This window comes from Pyrgilauda ruficollis, unplaced genomic scaffold (assembly GCF_017590135.1).
Source record: "Pyrgilauda ruficollis isolate IOZ18807 unplaced genomic scaffold, ASM1759013v1 scaffold57, whole genome shotgun sequence".
Classification (NCBI taxonomy): Eukaryota; Metazoa; Chordata; class Aves; order Passeriformes; family Passeridae; genus Pyrgilauda; species Pyrgilauda ruficollis.
Window position 1 is genome coordinate 4,543,380 of NW_024527377.1, and position 16,511 is coordinate 4,559,890.

The following is a 16,511-nucleotide window of genomic DNA, read 5'->3' on the forward strand; positions in this document are numbered from 1 at the left end:
GGGAAAGGACGGGGGAGCTCCGCCTTTTGTGTTGTTAAATAATGATTGTTTTGGAATAAGAGCCAGCAAAAAGCATCCGAGAGCCACGTGTGGTTTATTGAAGGTCACTACACGACGTCAAGCATAAGGCAACAGGCGCCTGTCGGGGAGCAGGGACAGAGGCAGGGACACGCCAATACCTTTCCTAGGGCCTAGAGCACCCGCAGGGAGGGGAGAAGAGCTCCGAGCTCGTCCGAGCGCTCAGAACATTACTGTGCACCTTCTGTTTGTAGTGAGAAGGACGCAGGTCACAGCCTGCAGCAAACCCAGCCCCAGGCACAGCTCCAGGCTTGGGTCCTGGGAGGTCTTTAGTGGTGGTGTCAAAGTGCAGCAGCTGTTTTGGCTACTCAACACGAGAAGTTGTGGCCAGAGGTGAAGTGCTTTGTTATCTGGACAGGGAAAGCCACAGCAGGCACTAGCACTACACATTAACTACTAACTACAAGTCTCAAACTCATGCTGTACATCTGTGTGTCACCTACACAGAGCTGTAAACGTGATGCCTCGCTGCTTTGAGAGCCGCTGCAGGACCAGGGCTGTGAGCCCCCCCAGCACACCACGGCAGGCTCCTTGCGCTAAGGGAGATGTTTTGGGGTGCTGCAGCACCCCCCAGACAGCAGGCAGCCTCATCCTGCCCCTCCATGTAGAGGATTGGCAGAGCCATGGCACAAGCATCATGACACAGCATGGCTGGCTGGTATTCCAAGCCTTTCCCAGCACAGCAGCATGTCAAAGCCCCTCAGAAATGTTTAACAGAGGTCAACCTCTGAAGTGGGAATGCTCTGCAGGAAGAGCCATCTCACCTGCCTGCACCAGCCATGCACTTCTCAGTAATTCAGTCTCCTGGATACACAGCTCTTAATCACCCATTTTAGCTTGGACTGCAGCCAAATTATACCCTGGGTAAATGACCTTCTGGTACAGTGTGTGTAGTTAACATCTAATGAGTTTCCACCTTTACACCTCCCTCCCACCCGCGCTAACTGGAAAAACAAAGATTATGAACCCAAATCACCACTGTAACTTTATAATTACCAGAACTAATCTTAACTCTCCAGGTTTCATACCCTCATTGCTACAACCCCTAGCAACACAACATTTACTGAGCTGAGGTCTGCCAGGGAGCCTCTCTGGAGCCCCCCTGCCTCAATCAAGAGCTGCAGCAGAACCTGAATTCCCAGCTTGCAGCACATCCTGCTGCCACATCCAGCTGAGATGCAGCGGGCTGATGGCAGGCTTGGTTGCCAGTCAGATCCATGAACACTACAGTACACTATGTTTAGAGTTTAAAGGCAAACTGATCAACTCCTTTGTGAAAAAACCTCTGCCACCTCGGCTAAGCAAGCTACATGTGCCAGAGGGGTAGGGCTCTATGGCCCAGCTCCCACAGTTGAGGTATCCTATGAGGGGGCAGAAAACCAAAAGAAAAGATCATGCTGCTGGCAGTAGCTTGCCAGAATGCAGAAGGCAGGGACACTCCTTAAAATGTTAGTTTGGGAAGGGCATTGCCCTGTGTGAAAGAGAAGTTGTTCATTATTGGGTATGTAACATCAGGCTGGTGGGCTGACATGGAGAAAAAACCAGTACGGGTTCTTTTCTGCTGATAAATCCAAATTCAGCCCTAACCATCTGTTGATAAAGCCAAACCTGGAGGGAGATCTTTTCCTGTGCTCTAAGATGTGCTGCAAGTTACTCTAGCCTGTGGCAGTGAGGGGAAGTGGAGTGGTGGTTAGTGGGCACTACGACAAGGGGAGAGAGAACAAACCAGCCCAAACCACGGCAGCCTCAGCCCCCTCCTGGCGGCTGGCCGGGCCCGTGGCACACCCACACATCACAGAGCAGCTCTGGCAGAGCCTTTCAGCAGGTGCTTTCTCAGGGTGCCAGTCCATCCAGCCGTCGGGAGCAAGCGCTGGGAGCCGCTAGGGGAGCACGGGGCCGAGGCTGAGCTCCACGTGATGGGTGAGCCAGATCACCTCAGAGGTGTGGTCACCATCCTCGTTGGGCCGGATGGGAGCAGTGAGGTTTTTGAACTCGTGCTTCATCTTGAAACTCACGGTCACTTCGCCCTCTTCTTTCTGTGGGGTGACCTTGATGAAAACTCCCACCTTATTGGCTTTTCTAAAGGCAATTATGCTGCAAGGCAGAACACACAGGAACATTGGGTCAGCCAAGTTCTCAAAGCATTGTTCCAAGTGGAACAATGCTCTCAGAGGAACTCAAACCACACTGAAGACACACAGGAGGAGAGGGAGTTACTCAAAGAGCCAGGTTTTTAAGGGAGAGGATCCCCACAGGACACTCACTCAGGGTCATCCTGGAAGTCTTGAGGCTCTGCCAGCTCATCATATTCTGCTGCAGCATCTTTGCCAGCCAGAATAAGCTCCTTGGGAGGAACTGCCACCTGAAACAGAGCATGGAGAGAAAGAAGCCTTTCAGCACTGATCACCAGCTACACTGCAAGCAGGAGAGGTTTCTCCTCTTCTGAGGTCTGCTTCACTGTGGTTTAACAGAGAAGTGACTTATCCTCAGCTTTTCTCTGCTCCAGGACCACCTGATTACCACCTTGCCAGTGACATAATAAATTTCTCCCTTGGGTTTTCGATATCAAGGTACAGCCAAAATTTCAAAATACTTAATGAGCCTCTGTTTAGATCTGTGACAGTCATTTAAGCTCCAAGGAGGGAAATGCAGCAGAGTCAGCAGGGGTTGAAGGACATATGAAAAGTGTGCCCTGTGGAAGGACAAATGGGAGTGGTAAACCCTGGAAGAGGCTTGGGCTCACCCAGCAGGAGGGTACAATCAATACCTTGGCAGTGCTGTTGATGTTATCAGGGTCTCCCTCCTCACACTCCAGCAATGTCACATGTGTGACGTTCTCCACAGGATTAGTCAGAGTCAGAAGGACTTGGCTCTCCTGGGGACATTCAGGAATCACAAATGAAGAAGCAATTGTGCTAGAATTCATTGTTACTGTAAGCACCTCCAGGTTCTCTGACTCATCAACATATTCAAAAATTGCATCACATCCTCTCAATGGATGGACAGTGACCACCCCTCATTCATAAGAAAGGCACCAATGCCATGCAAAACTCTTAACATAAGAAATATGTATTTTGGGAGTCTAGCTGAGATCTCAATTCCACACCTTTTATTCTTCAGACATTGGCAAGTGATGATGTCACACTGCACAGCAATCTACTGCTGCAGTGACAAGCACATGCAGTGTTACTCTGGCCACTCCCTTAAGCCCTGCACCCTCTAAATGGAGTGAGTGCAGCCCTCAGGGAACAATCATCACATCATGTCATCTTCCAAAAAGATCCCACATTCACAGCCCCTGGCTATGTCTCAGCCTAAGACATTTCTGGAAAAGCTACTGACCTTCATGTAGCGCAGGTTGGGAATAGACATGATTCTCACTTCAGGGATGTAGTTGCTACAAAATAACAGAGCAAATGACTGTGAGGGACTGTGCTGCCCTCTGTAAAGCTATTAGAGCTTTCATGAAAGGAAAAATGAAAGTGTCCTTTGGCTGTATAACCCTAACCCTACAAAACCCTGCTGCAGTCTGGGGCTGGCACAGCATGCAGTGTTTTTGTCAAACTGCTGAAATCTTTAATAGATCAGCAAGCAAACCTATTACAGATAAGCTAAATATATTTAAAAAGGTGATTACACCATCCTAAGGGATGACACAATCCCACAAGAGGTCAAAGGAAATTAAAATAGAAGGAATTAACTAAGCATGAACAGGGAGTTGTTGTGCCCAGTCCCCATTTCTTACTTACACAGCAACCAGCTGGATCTTGAATTTGATGGATGTTGGATTGAATTCTGGTTTGCTCAGGTTATGTTCACATTTCTAGAAAGAAAGGTATTTAAATCAGCACCAAAGATAGTGTGCAGTCACACACTGAAGAATCAGAGCCGCAAGTGCTGTGTCACCAGCCATGACGTTCAGACTACCTGGGGTGCATGTAGCCATCAATGTGCTCAGCTATTGATACTCCAAAATGTCATATCCAGCACAACCTCAGAAACACAAGACTTGGAACCTGTCTTGAAAACACCTGGACACTGACTGCAGCACAAATAACTGCCCTCTGACCTATGCTCCAGAATCCACTAAAAAATGAAGCAGCTAGAAGTCCTGATCTCCTCATAGGTTACTCTTCAAACACAGCATCAGTCTGACATTACTTATTTCTGAGAAAATACTCTGCACTTGTTCAGCATCCTGCATCTTAAATACTTACAATAATATTGCTCTATTACTTTAGGAACTAGATAAATAAATATCCTTGTATGACTGAGAAAACAAATAATGTAGTAAGGGCCATGCAGAAAGCCAACAGCAGAACCTGGGTTTAACTCTTGCCTATCTTCACTTCACAGATCTCTGCTTTGCTTCTCAGAAATACCATCTTCCTGCCTTCACTCTAGTGACATCTTCAGTATTGTGCACTGCCTCTCCCTAATATTTTGTTTGTTGACTTTTGTCCTTAGTAACAGCAATTTTTTTTTTTTTTAATTTCAACTGCCCTGGTGCACTGGCAGTATTCTCTGGCTCCGTGGCTAGGCAGGGCACTAGCACAAACCACCTTTGTATCCCTATGCATCTTTGACAGTGCTGTCCCCCTTTCACAACTGTCACCACACCAGAGACACCACAGCCTCCCTCACCCCCTTAGTGCTGCTGCCACTAACTTGGCTGAGAACTTTCAACAGCTGGAAGCATTTGAGCCATTTCTTCTAAAAGAGAAACACACAGCCCATTTCCCAGCACCCAAGTGCTGAGAGCCTGCAAAGGGCACTTCTCTGGATTGAATTCCCTACCCGGCAGCGCAGCGAGCGTTTGATCAGGAGGTGCTTGTGACGTGGGTAGAGCTGGGAAGCGCAGATGGGCTGGAAGTCAGGCTGCAGCAGGCGCTGGCGCAGAGTCGTCACTGGGAGCACAACAGAAAGCAAGACAAATGTCTCAGGAACTGAAACTCAAAACTGGATTCTACATATGCACCTCGCACTGTGTGGAGACCTGCCACCATCTCTAAGACACTTAATTTCTGCACCCCGTAATTCAGAAGGCACTGGCAACTATCACATTTCTAGAAATAAATAGAAAGGCAAAAGCTGAATAAAGCGCTGCCCTGACTGGGCACAGTAACATGAGAGCAACATCAGTGCTAGACCAGGAGAAACAAGGGACTCACATCTTTCTTCACAGCTGAGCTGGGATGGAAACAAGAGCTTTCTAACCATCTAGAACATAGTTCTTTCCCTCACCACAGAAATGAGTTTCACATCTTTGTTACCCTCACAGCTGGATGCTGCATGAGTGCAATACACAGCTTCTTAGCAAGGAGTTTGCATAACTCAGACTCACACGTAGAATTAGAGAAAACAGTTCCCAAAGCAAGAAACTCCCAGCAGACAAAACCTCCCATGCGTTTCTCTCAAAATGCAGGCTCCCCACTGTTTCAGTACCTAAAAGGCAAGTGAGCCACCTGGCAGCCTTTTCCCTCACTGTGAGGAACCAGGAAAGCTGTCTCCTTCCCCAGCATCAAACTCACAGTGCCAACAGCCTCATGAGAAAAGGAGACCAAGAAGACCTACCCCTTTCCATAAACCTTTCATGAATTAACTGATACTGGCAGGCCTGCAGAACTACCAACATCACCCGCTCCGCTTGGAGCTACCTCAGCTGGAAGCCCACATCACCCCTGTACCTGCTGGTTTATCCTGCTCACACCAGGTCTTACTGATCAATTTACAGTATTTGTGGATTAAATTTATGAGTCAGCTAAAGAACTGGCAAGTGTACACAGGCTGTTCCAAGCTGATGTCAAAGCAATGCGCAATTGTTACTCAACAGCCCACTTCTGGTTCCAGATCCCCAGCAGCTGCTATTTCCTTATTTCCTGCTATTATTTGAAAAAGGACATCAGCTTTTTTCTCTGTCCAAAAGTTGATGCCTCACACACACAGAAATTAAGGCCAGCAAGAAAATTAAATAACCCTTCAGGCCTTCTGGCTCTGAAGCCATGTACAACATGACTTCTTTCCATGTACAACATGAAGCTGAGGCTGCATTCAAAGTTACCATTTAAAAAGTCAAGTATTTCCCAGTATTTCATCCCAGCATAAAAATTACCAGGAACTTGGGTCATGAGGAATGCCACAAGCTTGTAGACAGTGCCCATGTTACAAAATGTAAGGCCAAAAAGTGACAGAATACTAAGGTTTTACCTTCTGTCAAATTGATTGGTCTTGTGTAGTAATCCTCAGGAAGAGGCTCCACTTCTTCCACTGCATCAGCTGGCTCAATCTTGATCTCTTTCTGGTCTTCTCCTTCTTTCAGGCTAAAGCAAAATAAGGGGCAACTCAGTCATGAAATAGGGCATGTGTGCTCTGACAGCAACTGCACTATAGCACAGAAGGCAGCGAGAGCTGAGATTGCACAACAATAATTGCAACAAGGGTGTGAGCAGTCCCTTGCTCCTCTTGGGAGAAAGCAGAACATCTGGAGCTGCTGCAGACAGATACCTGAGGATCTGACACCTCTCCAGTGCTTAAAAGGAGAAATCTCCTCTCAATGCTATCTGCTAATTGCCTATCATCTTTCTAGAGCTACTTTACTCGTCTCTTGCCTACACCTCCAACGCTCCCCCCAAAGGTAACCACACCCTGAGACTCACGAGAGTCCAGCGAGGGCACTGATGGGAGCTCCGGGCCTCTGGCGCTGAAGCCTCGTTCCAAGGCTGTATTTATCCTACAAGGAAAAAAGGAACTGTCACCCTCAGGTCTGCCTCTGATGGGACACAAAAACCTGCTGCAAACTCATCCTTTGAGCTGCATGACAAGCACGGGGGTACAAGCAAAGGAAAGCAAAAAGGAAAAGGTATTCAATGCTTCCTAAGATTCATTTTTCTGCTTAAAACTGTTAGCAAGGAGAAAACAATTCCCACTGTACTGCAGATGGGGAAAGATAGATGTGTGTGGCTACTGCTAATAAAGCTTTTTGCTCCTTCCTCAAATCACTAGCCTGCACTACTGACACATCTTCCCTGGATATTCTCTTCAGATCAACTCCATGTCAAGTAGTGTAGAATGAGAGCTCAGCTGCCAAAAAAAGTGGGTTGATGTGGTTATGCATCCATCTGAAAGGCTCTGTAGCACTGAAAGCAGCTGAAAGGTTCAAACTCCTACAAGCCTCATTACCTACAAGTCTCTCTCACTAGCAATAGCTGAGCTACTCCTCAGCTTTCTACAGCTGAGCTGCACCCAGGGTGCTTGGAGGCAGACATCTTCCTTCTGGGCAGGGCTCAAAACATGAATTCTCACCAAATGAGAAATGTGACAATCAGCCTAACTGGTGATTTTTCAAGGATGAGATGATTAATGTTAGTGGCACTGGCCTTGACCAAGCAGACAGCTGTGTTTCAGCCAAGTTTGGTGAAGGACCGCTTTTCAAGTGTACATTACTTCCTCAAAGACACTGCCCTGTTTCCAAACTAACACACAATATTTTTTGTAACAAATGTCACCCTCTGAAGAGTTAGGCTTCACCTGTGTTTGTTCTAGGCACACTTAAGCCAGAGGCCCTGAGGCACGGTGTAGGATCTGTTACTCCCCTTCAGTTGGTACCATGAGAGCTTTAACACCAGCAGAAACTGTGAAAAGACTTACCACTACGTGTATAGTGTGTTGCTGTGGAGAGCCCCCAAAATAGCAGCAGGTAGCAACGGAGACAAAAAATGCAGCCATAAGACACAAGCAAGGGCACAGAGCAAGCACAATTCATTGAAGTAGCAAGCATATGCAGTCACCCAGCTAAAGAAAGTGAGCATTTACCTGCCAGGTACAATAAACAAGTCATTCAAGCCACAACCACATCTTAAGGTTAACTTCAGTAGAGATTTCATGCAGAGAAGTGTCAGACAATGCTGATCTATCTGTCACTAAGGTGTGGGATGAACTGTCCTGAGAAATAGCTGCCACTGGCAATGTGGCTGCAGTTGCACTGAACTTCACTCCTGGAGAACGTATTCCTAGGCATGGCAAGTATAAACCTTCTGGTACTGCTGGGGAGGACTATCAGAGAGAGCGGCAATGTAACACAGAGTAATGAGTGTAAAAGTATTCACCCCTAAAGAAAGCCTCATTTTCTCCATGTTGTCCTCAATTAGCCAAAGCTGGGCAGCCCTATCGTGCTACCAACTATCTAATTTTCCAGGCTGAGGCTGCTGTGGATCCCTTTTCCTGCTCTGAGAGGATGGCACAGGCAGCTCACCGAGAAGGCCAGTGGAACGTAGTTGCGGCGCCGCGCCAGCTTCCTCCTGTCCCGCTCGATCTTCTCCTTCTGAGCCAGCTGCTGGTAGTACTCAACCAGTTTGTTAATCTGGAGGGAGGAACAGGGAGCACTGTCACCTCAGCTGCAGCATTTGCTTGTGAACTAGCTGCAGTTCCTGCTGCTTGTTTCATTCTGTTCCTAGTACCAGCTGTATTGTGCAAGCCTGTGTACCTTAATGTGTCCTAACCCACACTGTGGGTGACAAAATGACCCTTCCTTGGGAATGATGTGTGTTGGAGGGCAGTGTCCAATTCTCATTTTGAAATTCAGCAACTGAGACTTCATTCATGAATTTGCCATGACTGCACAGAGTAATGTCATGTGGCCAACTCTGAGCAATTTGGATTGGCAGAGCAAACAGCATCTTTAGCATCTTTTCCCCCCTCCCCGAGGCTGGTCACATTCAGAGTGGAGCCCTAACGGGTAAAAGGGAAGGGTGTTAAAGGTGCAGTTGTGTTTTCCAGATCCTAGACACACTTTTGATTGGAAAACAGCTTTGTTTTCACATACATACATACGCAGCACATTCACCTTAACAGCACCATTAGATAGGTTGGTTTCAACTGAGCTTCTTCTCAAAAGGAGATTTTATACTGTGATATCCTCAGGGGAGCCTCTAAGAGGCCTTCCCTCCATTCAAGGTGCAGATTAGGAACTGGAACTGGTATCTGAAGGATTATATAGATGCAGAAAAAGTGATTGAGAGGGCCTGATGCTCTAACAGCTCTTTCTGGCTGATGCATTTCAGCCCAAGCACAGCTTTCCCACTCACTCACCCTCTGTGTGTGAGGATTCTCCGGCTCCTGCCAGCCACCACTCGCTGCACAAGAGAAGAGAAGAGAAGAGAAAAAGCAAAACCCACAGGAGGTTTCCAGGTGCCACACAGAAATCACACCCAACACTCAACTATCTTGTGTTATTTATAAAATATGGCACTCCCTATTTTTGCTACACCTACCACTGCAATTGTTTAATTTCATGTCTGTGCAAATTACACCTCTCAAAGCATTGCACAGGCAGGTTTGGAATGAAGGAGCTCTGACAGCTTTTACATTGTGTTTTTAAACAAATGTTGCTTGAGAGATACTCAGGACAGCACCCAGGAGTCACTCCAGCAGCAGGTACATGTGTTTATATGTGTGTCTCTTATTACTGGCTGTTGCTGTCTCTGCATCCTCAGCTCCATTTTCAGTCACGTCAACACTGGAAGTCAGAGGATCTGCTTGGCCTACTCAACCCTACCTGACAGATATTTTCTGTACATCTCACATACCAAAAAAATAGGTTAAAGCTTTGTTCTAGTGCTCTTGTGAAGAGAAAAGCCAAATTCAAACACTGACTAGCAACTCTGGAATAAGTCTAAGTGAACAAAAGTGATGGAAAATAAATTAGGTGTTTATGCTGTCACACTGAGCGACTTCAAAGCCTGTGAAAGTACACAAACAAGATCTCAGCTGTGGGGGAGAGTGCACTGACTAAAACAGCTTGACAGTTTTCTCACTAGTCAAGGAACACAGGCTTAAGTGGGTCACACATTCCACTAACTCAGCTCTTCAGAGGAGTCTTCACCAACAAAGAGTTTTCCTGTGAATTTCCAACTACAACTCCAATCCTAGCCGGATATCAAGTCTGCAACTGACTGGATCATCTGTTACCTTCAAAACACAAGCTAGGCTCATGCTGTGGCTCAGTTTTGTATCTTTTGACTGTCCCTTACCAACAGACTTGTCTGCCATGCCCACGTCCCGGGAGGTCCAGCGGCAGAAGCCACAGGCCAGGTAATAAGCTTTCTTCATGGTGGTCTTGGCCGGGTCGTCGGGCAGCGGCGCAGGGATGCTCGTGGCCCGTGTGGAAAGGGTGTGCATGCAGCAGGGACAGTCAAAGCAGTTGGCACACCTGCAAACGACAAGGCAGGGCTCTGACAAGGGTCCCAGGCTGAGAGAAACGCTCCCAACAACACATCAGCACTAAACCAGCACATCTGAATTCCTAGGGACAACGGGCTGTCACAGGAACTTCGGGGAGTCAGAGTCAGCAGAAGAGCAGCAGCAGTGAGAAACATAATGTGATACTAAAAACCTCTGTGTTACGAGCCCAGGTCATTAAAAAAACCCCAAAAGTCATGAGCAGCACATGGTGCATCATGGAAAGACACTCATTCCCCTAAACAGACCCAAACACATTAAGCAGCCATGTAATTTTTGAAGAGTTTTGGACAGACATGGAAAGGGACTGTTTTAAATAGGGAGCCTTGATGAAAAAAAAAAAACAAAAAAGGCAACTTTACCTGTTCTTTTTCAGCTTGGCTTCAGCTGAAGGCATGTTTTCCAGGCAGCTGGGGCAGTAGTGAGAGTCAACCTGAAAAAGACACAGCCACCTCACACACATTATCTGGCACACCTTTGTCCAAAAAGCCCCAAACTGCCACATGATCCAACCAGGATCTGAGTCTTGCAACACCAGGGTGAAGCCAGGGAAGGCTTGAGATGCTTTTTGGTATGCAAAACCTTAGCCCATCTCAGCCAGATTTTGATCTTCAATAACATAAATGATAAGGTTTCTTAAATCACAATGGATTAAATTACTCTGCCTTGTAAATGGGAAAAGATCAGCTGGGTGTTGACCTTTAGCAGTTACCAGAATCTAGTTTTTCAGCTTGAACCAAAGTTTTAACATTTTATTTTCTATTTAGACCTGAATTTATTGTGTTCTCGCAGTTACACTGGTCAGACACATACATATTTCAGAAGATGCTTTGTATCTCTCTGCTGTCACAGTGAATTTTGTCAATTAAAACAACAGCAGCAAGAATGGGGCCCCCTTCCTGAAGAGGAATTCAAACTGATTATTAAGCATGGCCACGCACAATGACTGCACTGCTCACAGCACAGTGAATTCATGACGGATACAGCCAGGTCACAGATCCGCTCTTCAGAGGCCTTAACGTTTCTTTAAAGATGCCTTTTCTGAGATCTGCGCTGCACAGTCATTCTTTCGAGGCTTCTCAAATCTATCACAATCTCTTCATTCAACGGGGCTCCCGCAAAACCAGTCTCAGCGATTTTAATACGAGAATTTACGAAGCCAAACCCCTCCTCCAGAGCAAAAATCGTAGCTGCAAAAACCACACACCCGTCCACAGCAGAAACCGAGGAGGGGCCTGGGTCTGGGGGTCCCTGCCCCTCCACGGCCGGGCCCGATGGACATGGGTGTGGTGGTGAGGGTGGGTCTTGACACAAGGGTTGGGTCCCCCGAGGGTGAGGGGTCCCCCGAGGGTGAGGGGTCCCCGGGGCCCCGGTCGGGCCCCACCGGGGTTTGGGGGTCCCCGCACCCCCGGCCGGGGCTGTTTAGGGGGGCTCGTCCCCCATGAGGGGAAGCCACCCCTGTGCGCTCGCCCCAGCCAATCACAGCCCGAGCTCCGCCGACGGACAGGCGCGCAGAGCCAATCAACGCGCAGCACCGCCCCATCCGTCACTCGCGGCCAATCACCGCGCTCCGTGCAGCGCTGCGCCCACCCGCCAGCCGCGCCAACAACCAATAGCAAAGCAGAAAGCGAGTGAGTGGCAGGAGAGCGACCCAATCGCTGCGCGCAGAGAGAGCACCGTCCCGCCCGGTCCCACCCGGTGCGCGGGTGCGGCGCGGCCGGTCCGCCGTTACCTCGTGCGAGACGCACTCGAGCGAGCGGAGCTCGCTGCAGTAGCGGCAGAAGTACAGCTGCGGCAGCGGCGCCCGCAGCTCCTTCTCGCCGCGCACCAGGTACAGCACCCGCTCCGATTGCAGCAGCGACGCCATCTTGGGCGAGGGCGGGCTCCGCCGCGCCGCCGCCGGCTGACGCCACCGCGCCTCCGGCTGACGTCACCACGCCTGCCTGACCACGTGAGCCCGCGGGGCGAGCAAGGGGGCGTGGCCGGCCCCTCAGTGCCCCTCAGTGCCGCCGAGTGTCACCAAGTGTCGCCCAGTGCCATCCCTGCCGTGGCAGCGACACCTTCCTGGTCCTGGGGCTGCCGGGCCCCTCCAGCCCGGCCTTGGACACTGCCGCGGGTGGTCCGTGCCAGTGCTCGCCACCCTCCCAGAGAAGGACTTCTCCCCAGTATCCCCTCTGTCCCTGCCCTCTGGCAGTGGGAAGCAGTTCCATCTTATCCCGTCACTCCGAGCCCTTGTTCCCAGTCCCTGTCCAGCTCTCCTGGAGCCCCTTCAGGCACTGCAAGGGGCTCTGAGGTCTCCCCGAGCTTTGCCTTCTCCAGTTTTCCCAGCCTGGCTCCCGAGCAGAGGAGCTCAGCCCTTGGAACATCTCCGGGCTCCTCTGGAGTCACCCCAGCAGCTCCGTGTCCTTCTCACGCTGGGGCCCAGAGCTGGGCACAGCTCAGGTGGGTCTCACCAGAGCACAGCAGAGCAGAGAGGGTGATCTTGTCACACCCCAAAGGTGGTTTCTCCTCAGTCTCATGTCCACTAAGACAGGATCCTGACAAGAATGAACATTCCTGTGCTGTGGGATCAGCAGGAAAGCACGAGGTCTGCGGATGCTCTGCTGTGTGCAGAGGGCACAGCTGGGATCAGCAAACCCCTCCCGGTGTGCTGCTGGAGCGCCCAAACGAGCACCAGAACCAGTGTGGCCGGCAGCGTGAATCCCCCACCCTCACCCGGGATCCATCCCCACACAGTGCCTGCAGTCAGCCCCTGCTCTCTGCCCGCTGCTTGCAGCTCCACAGGAAACCCCTGTCCATGAGGATCTGCCGCTGCTCCGATAAAAACCCCACTCTTTTATCCGCCTGCAGCAGCTGGAGGGCAGGGAGGAGGAGGCTGCCTGTGCACTGCTCCCGGCAGAGCTGCATGTCCAGGAGAGCTGGAGGCCAGGGCTGTCTTGGGAGCATGTGGTAGGGCTTTCCACCACCAGAAACCCAACAGGTTTCCCTGGGAAAAGGCAGGAGTGAAAGCTGCACTGTGTGGCTCCCACTGTGACTGAGCTTGTGTCCCAGAAGGAAAACTGGAGCACCCCATCTTGCTTTTGCCATTCAGCATCACCAATGGAGTGGAATATTCCGCTGGGCAGCAGAAACAGCCTTCCCAGGCGGCGGGCTGAGGTCTGTCCCCTCCCTGCCCGTGTGTCTGTAGATCACCCTGCCCGAGCCCCTGGGGACTGCGGGCGGCTGTGGAGGCTCTGGGTGCTCTTGCCCTGGGCCTCGGGGGCAGGTGGGTGCCTGTGAGCCCTGCTGAGGCAGGAGGGGGACGGGCTAGGGAGGACCCTTTGTTAAGGACTATGAAGTGAAATTGTCCCCACGGTCCCTCCCTGAGACCTTCGGGTTCAGCTCCAGAGGCACTCCCCCAGTGGAACCCCATTGTGGGTGGGATGAGGTGGAGTGTGTCCTTGTTTCATCCTGGTGTAGAAAAAAACGTCCTGCCGTGCTTTGCCTTTCCTTCCTTCCTTCCCCTTCCTCCTATCCCCTTCCCCTTCTTCCCCTCCCCTGCCGTCCCCCGCGGGCCGGGCCGGGCCGGGCGGGGCCAGGCGGAGCCTTTCTCGCCCGGCGGGAGTCTTCCTCTCCCGGCGGGATCTGCCGCTGCCAGCGCTTCGCGCAGGAGCTGGAGCAGGAGCCGCCTTCGGAGGGGGTGCTGGAGCCTGGCAGCGCCGCAGGTACGGGGATGCGGGCAGATCGGACGGGAAGGGCACAGGCAGGGCAGGCAGGGCACGGGCAGGGCACAGAAGGGCACGGGCAGGGCACAGACAGGGCAGGCAGGGCACAGCGGGGCACAGACAGGGCAGGCAGGGCACAGCGGGGCACAGAAGGGCACGGGCAAGGCACGGGCAGCTGCCGCCTCTCCCCCACGGCATCGTGTCCCCCACCCCCGAGGTGCCGGGACAGAACGGGGGCACAGCCGCCGTCCACGGGATGGGGTCCCCGCTCGCCGCCCCCTCCGTCCCCTTCAGCTGATGGATAACTCCGTGACTCAGCACGAGGTGTAGGTGGGGGGGACACACACGAGGCTCCCCAGAAACGAGGGGGCTCCTGGATGAGCTGACCCCCACCATTTCCCCAAGTGATGATAGACCGGTGAGTGACCACTGGGACACCCGGTTGTGGCTTCTCTTTATCAGTTCCTATAACAAACAGTAGCAATTAATAGGGAAGTTTTTCCCTGGGCTTTTTTCCAGTGCCTTTAAAGCATGCTGTAAATCCTGCGTGTAATTGAAGGAGCCTTTACCAAAGGCTCTCGAAGGAGCCCAAGGTGAAAGCTGGACCTGGCCACAGGGGTGTCCCTGGAGAGAGCACCAGGAGGCTGTGGGGAACTCTGGCTAGGGGAAGGATGGAGGGGGCTGCCCCATCACCCCTCTGCCTTTTCCTTGCAGGATGGACCTCCCTCACCTCATGAGTCCTACCGACCTCCCCAAGCACATCCTGGATATCTGGGTCATCGTGTTGATCATCCTGGCCACCATCCTCATCATGACAGCGCTGGTGCTGTGCCCGGCCACTGCCGTCATCATCTACCGAGTGCGGACACACCCCACGCGCAACGGCATCGTGTGAGCCACGGGCACGGGGGCACGGCCAGCTCGCTGCACTGGGGGCTACAGTCATGGGACCCTGTGCCAGGCACCTTGATGGGGTACCCTGAGAGCTGCAGCCTGGGCAGGAGCTGGGGTGGGCCAGCACCCCGACCTGCTCCTGTGACTGGCTCTCGCTGGGTACCCACTGCTCGTCTTGCCCACTGAGCTCACAGGGACTGCGGGGAAATGACAGCGTGGGCAGCAGTGGGGAGAGCCATGACTTTGTGGACATGTCCAGCTGGAAATATCTCACTCCATGAGAGAGGCAGGCTGGTCTCACCTTCACTGGTGACACTGTCTCCTCCCAGGCAAGCAGCAAAGAGTGGAAATGCCTGACAAAGTTATTTCTCCTTTGGAGTCCCAGCTGTCAAGGTGGTTGGGGAAAAAAGAGTCAAAGCAAGATGGATGTGGCTTCTGATTGTGCATTTAGTGCTTGGCTAAAAGCATCAGTGACAGATCTTGTGCTGGCTGCACAGCAGACGTGCAGCTGGCACCAGCTTCTCCTCTACCCATTATCTGCAGAAATGGTAGGAAAATCCTGCAGGACTCTTGGTTCCTCTGGGTCTTGTGGGGCAGAGGAGTGTGTGCAGTTCCTGCCAGCCCTCCTGTCTGCCTGCTGGCTGCACTCCCCACTCCTGATAATGAGAGCTCCCACTGTTTGCCTAGCACACCAGCCCTGCTGGGGAGTCTGTGCATGCCTCACCTTGGCAGGTAAAGCGGGAGGAGCAGGTTTGTGCCCAGCCAGTGGCAAGGGATCATGTAAGCTCTTGTATTGCCCTTTGTTATGAAATAAATGGACTTTATCCTTCATGTGAGTGTGTCGTGCAGCTCTGTCCACACTATGGGTGGTGTCTGGCTCTGCAGGATCTGGGATACTTTGCAGCCTCTCCAGAAACCCTCCCTGCTCTGACCTCGTGCACTGCCTTGCCTCAAGGTCCCTGGCGTTCTCCCCAGCCTTGGAGCCCAGCAGGAAGCTCACTGCCAGCTCAGCTCCACACTCCAGGAGGGCAAACCTCAGTCTGGACCCCGTGGGTGGGGAAGGATCCCTCAGGACTTTCTGACAGTGGTTGTGGCTGTTTTTCTCTCACTTGGGTGACCAGCACCACTTCCCTCACACCAGCCTCGTGCAGGGTCAGCGTGGCAGGAGCCCCGGGGCTGAAACAGCATCTTGGTGACTCACAGCAAGGAAGGTCACAAAAGGAACAGCATGAATCAGGAAGGATGTGGGGAAATACTACAGTGATGCTGGTGGGAATTGTTTAAATCCTATTTTCTGTGCTGAAAAGAGCAACCAGCCCTGCAGTGTTGGAAACTGTGCCATCCCTGTGTGCTTGATCCACAACAGCCAGATTTGGGTTAGCACTGGGTGGTGGGATCAGAGGGGCAGGAGGTTCCCAGGGAAGCAGGACCTTGGGCAAACACCTCCCACCTTGGGGAGGGAGCCTAGCACCAGGATGCAGACCCTGGGGAGCAGAAGTGCCTGCACTGGAGCCCCTGGCTGTGGTTGTGCTGGGAGGGAGCAGACACTTATTCCTTGCCCAGCCAAAAAACATATTTCTGTTTTGAGCTGTCAACTCT

The 16,511-nt window shown here is 51.6% G+C and overlaps 2 protein-coding genes across 3 annotated transcripts; one reads left to right on the forward strand and one right to left on the reverse strand.

Moving 5' to 3' along the window:
• Window positions 1-77: 77 nt before the first annotated feature.
• On the reverse strand, window positions 78-13,007 carry DCTN4 (dynactin subunit 4). The gene is made up of 13 exons (XM_041481918.1): window positions 12,047-13,007; window positions 10,677-10,747; window positions 10,107-10,285; window positions 9,166-9,209; window positions 8,330-8,437; window positions 6,735-6,808; window positions 6,286-6,398; window positions 4,876-4,985; window positions 3,828-3,901; window positions 3,421-3,475; window positions 2,846-2,953; window positions 2,343-2,440; window positions 78-2,172 (listed from the first exon to the last, which is right to left on the reverse strand). Exons 1-13 carry the CDS (start codon window positions 12,179-12,181, stop codon window positions 1,959-1,961), a joined length of 1,383 nt encoding a protein of 460 aa, XP_041337852.1. The 5' UTR covers window positions 12,182-13,007; the 3' UTR covers window positions 78-1,958.
• A 184-nt stretch (window positions 13,008-13,191) lies between these two features.
• On the forward strand, window positions 13,192-15,743 carry SMIM3 (small integral membrane protein 3). Of its 2 annotated transcripts, none has more exons than XM_041481929.1 (2): window positions 13,192-14,018; window positions 14,733-15,743. In XM_041481929.1, exon 2 carries the CDS (start codon window positions 14,734-14,736, stop codon window positions 14,911-14,913), a length of 180 nt encoding a protein of 59 aa, XP_041337863.1. In that variant the 5' UTR covers window positions 13,192-14,018; window position 14,733; the 3' UTR covers window positions 14,914-15,743. The 2 variants fall into 2 exon arrangements, with proteins under 2 accessions (XP_041337863.1, XP_041337862.1); XM_041481928.1 differs by lacking the exon at window positions 13,192-14,018 and adding an exon at window positions 14,122-14,436.
• The last annotated feature ends 768 nt before the right edge of the window (window positions 15,744-16,511 follow it).